At 33.5% G+C, this 7752-nt stretch overlaps 1 protein-coding gene across 4 annotated transcripts in view; it reads left to right on the top strand.

Moving 5' to 3' along the window:
• The window catches only part of prkag2a (protein kinase, AMP-activated, gamma 2 non-catalytic subunit a), a 49357-nt gene that overhangs the window by 12544 nt on the left and 29061 nt on the right, over positions 1–7752 (top strand). The window contains exon 1 of one of the 4 annotated variants that reach the window (XM_043226666.1): positions 6705–7042. The exons of the other annotated variants lie outside the window; for them this stretch is intronic. Coding sequence (XP_043082601.1) covers positions 6853–7042 — 190 coding nt within the window. The 5' untranslated portion in view covers positions 6705–6852. Of the gene's footprint in view, positions 1–6704; positions 7043–7752 lie in introns of those variants that run through there. 4 annotated transcript variants of the gene reach the window in all.

Raw genomic sequence — 7752 nt, 5'->3', positions numbered from 1 at the left:
AAACTGATGGACAGCAGCTTCCGTTCAAGCAGCGTTTGTCATTCAGGACATGGCACTCAGAACCTGCCGGAGAAATTTTAAATCCTGTTATATCCGGGAATTGGGCTGCACCCAGACAGTGACATCAGAATGCAGAAAGCCCATAATTCAATCACGTTAGCTTCCATACAAATGATATTAACTGAAATTAATCCTTGGCTCTAAGACGCCCTCGGAGCTCCTCAGCGCAGGCAGAGATCCTCAAGAAAAGCGCGATGAGGAAGAACAGATGCTGTGTCATCCTTCTGCGCGCCTCAGTGCGGTTCTTTGGTTGTAGCGCCCCCTAGTGGACTGAATTATCATTCTTGATGTATCAAGAGCAAGACGAAAATTGAATCGATCATTTATTCCATTATATTATTTTGACTTTTCAGCTTATAAAATAATTAACTTATGCTGCGTCTGTGTGACAATAACAGTGTTTGTATTACAAGGCATTTTTTATATAATACATAAAACGTTAGCGCGGTATGTTATGTGATCGAATCTTTTATGTTGTGTAATATTAAACAGATTTTGTAATATAATTCATTCCTGTCCGCAAAGCTGAATTTTCAGCAGGCATAATAACACCGTCACACAGTCCTTTAGAGATCATTTTAATAGGCTGATTTTCTGGTCCAAAACATTTTTATTAGTAGTCATCATTTTTAAAACAGTTTAAAACATTTTTAAAACAGAAATTGTGATCCCTCCTCCAAAAAAAATCTTTTACATTTTTTTTTAAATGAACGATTTACTGTTCATTTGAATCAATTTAATTATTATTTTTATAATTATTATAATTATAAATAAAATTATACTGACCCTAAAAAGTGGCTTTTAATGTCATGTTCCTCTGTGACCACTAGATGGAGATAAAGTAAAACCAATTATTCAAATTATTATTATGAACGTCCGCAATCTCCATTGCTTTTTAAGCAAAAATTACCTTAAAATTAGCCTGGTTTCACGTTTCTGACATTATGATTTTATGATTTAATACATTATGTAATATATTTAATATATTATAAAATATTGCTATTTCGATGATTCTCAACGTATTTGAAACATATTTGGTCTTATATAAATATAGAAGTATGTATATGTATATATATATATATATATATATATATATATATATATATATATATATATATATATATATATATATATATATATATCAGAAGTATATATAAAGTTCTGATATATTTACGGAACATGATTTTTACTTAATATCCTAATAATTTTTAACATTAAAGCCAATAGTTTTGATCCATACAATGTATTATTGGCTATTGCCACAAATATACTCATGCTGCTTAAGACCAGGAGCGCAAATGTTTAACTGAGAGCCACATGTGTTCCTAAGAGAGTGTGGGGAAAAGAAAAAGACAATGAGCATTGAAGCCTGTGAGGGAAAGGCTAAAGCGAGTCGGTGGCTCTTTTCTACTCGATGCATCCTCACTCACTTCACACCATGAGCTCTGAGGCCCTGGAGCGCGTTCACAAAGACCCGCGGCTCGTCGCCAGGCAACGCTTAAATACGCTGCTTCAGCAGCTGACAGGTGACTTATCTCAGCAGTGACTGTCACACGCATGTCTGTGTTCATCTGCGTGACACCATGCCCTCTGCAGCTTTTTCCTCTTTTATCACCATCTATGGGAAAAAACAGGAAGTGCCTGTTATGGGTACTGCTTTAAAATAGACTGGACAATCAGGAGCAGTTTAGGATGGATACAAAAATGCTGAATAATTACATTGGCTAAGTGGATTTATTGGTAAATAGGCTCTTGCATTTATTTATTTAAGGAGCACTCGCACGTGCATTTACACTACGTTGCATTAATGAGATTAAAGTTTTAAATATAAAAATTGGAATACTGACATATGAAATGATTGAAAAACAGAACGATACTTTGATATAAAACAAAAATGGCCAGAAGGTGGTGTCAAACTACTGCTTTAATTTGTAAGTTGTTGAATCATTCAGTTGTTTATTCATTCAAGAACAAAGTCAAAATTGGTCAGTTAAAAAAGAAATCATAATGATGGCAAACTAATATGTAATTTTATACTTAATGTAGTTTTATTTATAACTATTATTATTGTAATAATAAAAGCAATAATATTATAGTATTTTAATATTTTTTATATTTCTGTTTTCATTTTAATTTGAGTAATTATTCTTTTTTTGTTAATATATTAATAATTTTATTTTTATAATTTTAGATGGTATGACCATTTGATTCTTTAAAGTACATTAGAATACCATGCATGGTATATTATTATAATTACCATACAATACCATGCTATTATCTAATACATCACTGGACTTAGATGTTTGTATAGGAAAGTTATGTATAATTTGGTAATGTGTCTTGTAGTTTAGGTATTCTTTTTTTTTTTTTTTTTAACTCTTTGGACATCCAGGCTGAAGGCAGCACATGACCCACTGGTTTCAGCAGCACCAGTCCGTGGTGACACGAAGCAGGTCTGCAGTTATGTAATCCAGTATGTGAGAGACGAGCTCGTTCTAGTTCAGGACGTGTGGAGTGCAGGGCTTGGTCCTGTCAGCGCAGAGAGAGTGATAAGAACCCTTTAGGAATCATCTGACCCTGATGAAATATTCAGGCTCCTGCCTTTGCGTCTCTTCTTTTTCAGCTCTCTCTCTCTCACACACACACCCAGAATCTCTCTGGGAAAATGCATGCTTGCTTGACTTTCATAGATTCATGTGGTATTAGTGAGATTTTGACTTGTCAGTTGTCATGTAAGTCTACTTATGTATTTCTATTTGTGTGTGTGTGTGTGTGTGTGTGTGTGTGTGTGTGTGTGTATATATATATATATATATATATATATATATATATATATATATATATATATATATATATATATATATATATATATAATACTATGTTGTTGTTTTTTGTCCTTAAATTATTAATATCTTTTATATTATTATTATTCAAATAAAAAAAAAGAAAAAAAACATCTGGTGGGAAACTCTGTTTATGGTAGTTTGTAAAAAGTATTCTTGATCCTGGCCTTCAGTCACAAAAAAATGTGAAAGTAAAATTATAGCAATATAGAAGTATGTTTAAAAACTTAAAGAGTTTATGTTTAAAAAATATGCGATTAATGCTTTTTCTTTAATCAATTGAAAACACTATATATAAATATATATATGTACACACACACTGAATATTTCAGTATATGATATAATTGAATTTTATATTTTAGTATATGTATTTGTATATGTAATTATGTATATATTTTAATATATGTATTATGTATTTTACTTTTTACTTATAATGATTTTTACAAATTCTTTAATAGTTACTTTTATAAATAATATTTATGCAGTAATTTTTGTTTTAGTGTGTGTGTGTATATATATATATATATATATATATATATATATATGTAAATTAATTTTTTTAAATGTTTAATTAAAACTTGAAACTGGAATTAAACCATTTTTAATTACGTGTTAATAAATTTGAATTTATTTGAGCTGCTACTTTACTTTCATTATTTAAAAATGAAAAGCTGATAAAAAAAAATAAAATAAATAATAAATAAATGCTAGTCAGTTGTCAAAATCACTGTGATGTCTTCATCGCCGCGCCATTTTTAGCCTTCTAACATTTACCCAAACATCTGGATAACATCTAGATAATGTTTTAAGGAATTGTCATTGTGCCAGTGCATTCCTCTCCCTCATTTAGGCCTTATCTGGTAATGCTCTTCATCACTGGATCTGACTGCTCCTGCAGAGCTCTTGTGTATTTACAGAAAACTGCCATGTTTGCACATCATTTCCTCCATGTCAAAAGACATAGCATGGGCATATCCTTATTAAGGAAGAGACTACAGTGGCAACTTTCTAGAACATTCTCATTGGGAGAAACAGCATAAAGCATCTCTGGTCTCTGAGAACTTTTAAATCTATAAATCAGTTATTATTTACCCTCATGTCATACCAAACCTTTCAAACAGGATCCCAAAAGTGCTGATTTTCTCTGCCTTCTTATAAGCCGCCACTTTCTTTTTTTTTCTCTAAAAGACTGGAAAAGTCAGTCTGGCTTGACTCCAAAAGTACAAGGTGACCTGTAGTAGAAAGCCCTCTTAGATATCCAGTGACTTGGCATGTTCACTCTCACATGAAAGCTTATTAAATCAGGCAAATGGAATAGGAAGGCTTTTCCAGCTCTGGCACCATAGAAGAGCAGGTCAGTACTTGCTGATGGACACAAAAGCTCTTGTGAGCGGCCTACACAAGCAGCCTGTGCCGGCTGATACAGAACCTCAGAAGTGACTGATTTGGAACGCTCTACATGCCGTAAGCAGCAGCTCACAATGCATTCTAATGTTGGGTTGCGCTCCTAATTGAAGAACTGGCTCCCTTTCAGTTCACGAGTGTGAAACCGAATTGGCTTCACACCACAGGAAGCTGAGGAGTTTGCTATGGATGGAGTTTGCAGAAGTTGGAGTTTACAGAGGAGTTAACCATGAAGCTACACAATTGATAATAACAATAAGTTTTTTCATGAGCAGCTAAACAGCATGTTAGAATAAATTCTGAAGGATTATGTGATACTCAAGACGGCAGAAAATGATGCTGGAAATTCAGCTTTGCACTACAGAAATAAATTACATATTAAAAAATATCCCTAGTTACTAAATATCATACAACTAGTTTTGTTATATTAAATATATTTATAAAATATTTCATACTTATATATAATATTTATATATATAAAACTATATATATAAAGTTTTTCATCAGAATGATTGCTTTTCTAAAATGTCTCTGAATTTCAATTTACTTTAAATTCTGCTTTCTTACAGTCAAATGTGAATTGCAATTCCATTTAATTCCCTTCTAAACCATGATTTACAGTCAACGTTTATGTCAACAATGAGGATGTATTTTTTGGCGAACACGTTGCGAAGCATTCTGGGATTGTTGTATCGAATTGCACGACGTTCCCAATGAACTTTAAGAGCAGTCTTAAATTGTTGCCTTGGTAGGCAGCTAACTAGGCTGCGTGTGTAGAGTCTAGAGCACACAACACCGAAAAACCAAGACTTTTAAATAATGACTGTTCAAACAAAGAAAGCCCCTTCAGTAGTTCCCGACTGCATTTTTGTCCTAAAAACCAACCCTGTTCCTTCCAGTGTTTTGTTGACCCTGGTCCTTTGAAGATGTCAGGAAGCACACTGGATTTGGAAGGGATTAGCTGTTCGCTTCTCACCAAAGGCACTTTTTGGGCCCAAATGAGCGTCTTTAGAAGTGCTTAGCAGGACCCTAAGTGCCCCTGACAAGGAACGACAGAGGAGTGTTTGGAAAATGAGAGGTGATTACTCAAAACCCATCTAATTCTGCTTACACAACTATCTCTTGGCCTGGCAGTGTGACTTTACCCACTCTTAAGTGATTAATTTGGTGCCTTGAGTGCACTGACAGAGAATGATTTGTTTATGATGGTACAGGAAGCAGGGGGTGATCAGATGTTGATGGCTATTATCACCGGGACATGCATTCATTAGCTAAAGTGATTGTTTTTCCTCCTTGAATGGAATACCCTTCGTGACCCAGATACTGGATTTCACCAGACTATTGTTTTGAAGACTTGATTTGCTGTTTTACAGGGAGAGATACAGATTTGATCTGATATTTTGTGCGATCGATTTTAAGTAAAGGTCAGTTTACATTATACGGTCAGAGTAAAGAAGACAAACTCCTGATGCTGATAAATAATGCAGGAACATAATCAAAGCTTAATGAAGTTTCATTACTTACAAGTGTAAGTGCCAGGAACAACGTCCCATTAATAATAATAAAAAATGATATATATACATATACGTATGCGATCTTGGTAACTTTTGTTAATTTAAGTTTTGTAAGCTGCAATATATTAAATGGATTAAAATATATTCTATTCTAAAATGCAAAGCTGAATTCTCAGCATCATTACTCCAGGCTTCAGTGATTTTTCTGACGTTATCGTGAAAATTACTAATATGCTGATTTGATTTCTGATTATCATCAATGTTGAAAACAGCTGTGCTGCCTAATATTTTTGTGGAAACTGAATGAAATCATTAATGTCTTAATAATAATAGTGATACTTTGCTTGTACCACTAATAAGCAAATAAGAATAAGATTTTACCTTGCATTAAACAGGAATGTTCTCCCACGGCGCCACATTCATTTCAGTTTGGCAAGGTATTCGGAAAAGCTAAATCCTATTTTATGGTTCCCTGATTATTTTTTGTGTTCTCCCTAATGAGATTTTTATTAAAATGAACTGACTCCAAACCAGTGGAGGTCAGAGACCGCATGAAATTACAAGTTTCTTTTATATTAACAAAGTTTATTTGGACACTAGATGGTGAAATTTCTTTCTAGCTACATATATTTAGCTTTGTCTAATATAAATCCTCAAAACTCAAAACATTCACACAGACGCACAATGCTTAATGTATGCGAATGTACTTGAAATATTTACGACTGGGCGTGGTTTTCCACAGTTCGGCCAATCACGAGCAAGGATGGGTTGGTTTCCTTTTACAGTCTCCCTGTTACACATGCTGTTTTGAAGGCATGAACACACACACACACACACACACACACACACACACACACACACATGCTGGCGTACACACAGCTGCACTTGACAATCTGCTGCAGGCTTGCCGGCCGGCCGGCCACTGATTCAGAGCTGTAAAAATAGAGATAAAGAAAAAGAAGCAGAAGAACCCTGAAGGAGGCACTTGAAGAGCATGGAATAATTCTTGAAGAGCACCTGTCACTGGCTCAATGATATGGACCCAAGACCTGGAAGTAAAACTATGTGTACGGAATGACCTATTGCACCGTCCACAGTCTCTGCAAACTCCCTCACTACCCATGAAACGCTTTAGCAGCCTGAGAGGGACCAAAAAACGCAAGGACCAAGATGGACGGACAGGGAGACGACAGTCAGAGCCCCACGGCCTCCTGGGAACCAGTAAGATGGCAGTTAAGACTTATTCTGCAAACCCTAATCGTAAGCCTATAGAGTAGTGCTGTGAAACGATAAATCGCAATTAATGTTTTCATATGTATGTGTGCTGTGTATATTTATTATGTATATATAAATGCCCACACATGCATGTATGTATTTTCTTAAGTATATTTATATATTAAATGTAATTAGTTATAAATTATATAATTATACACACGTAAATATTTTCAATATATACTGTATGTGTGTGTGTGTGTGTGTGTGTGTGTGTGTGTATATATATATATATATATATATATATATATATATATATATATATATATATATATATATATATATATATATGCAGAGAACACATACATACAAAACCTTTATTTTGGATGCGATTAATTGCAATCAATCATTTGACAGCACTAATTAATAATAACCTGTACTTTAATTTATAATAACACTGTAATAATGACACCTTAAAATAAAGTGTAACTGAAGTTTATTTAGTCTTAAATTAAAACAATATGTTTATTGTAAAACATATAATGTTTTCTGGTTGTCAAACTGATTAAAAGAGACCTGACTAGGCTATATATATATTATTTCGCATTATTGGCATTACTTTTATATATACACAACTTGTTATTTTATGAAATTTTATTTTAAAAAAATTTTGAGAGAGAAAAGTTCATTTGTTTGCATTAAATGCTTTTATTTTGTTG

The sequence above is a fragment of the Puntigrus tetrazona genome, chromosome 24 (assembly GCF_018831695.1).
Source record: "Puntigrus tetrazona isolate hp1 chromosome 24, ASM1883169v1, whole genome shotgun sequence".
In the NCBI taxonomy this organism is placed as follows: Eukaryota; Metazoa; Chordata; class Actinopteri; order Cypriniformes; family Cyprinidae; genus Puntigrus; species Puntigrus tetrazona.
The sequence above is the reverse complement of the archived record's forward strand: the minus strand, read 5'-3'. Positions and strand labels throughout refer to the sequence as shown.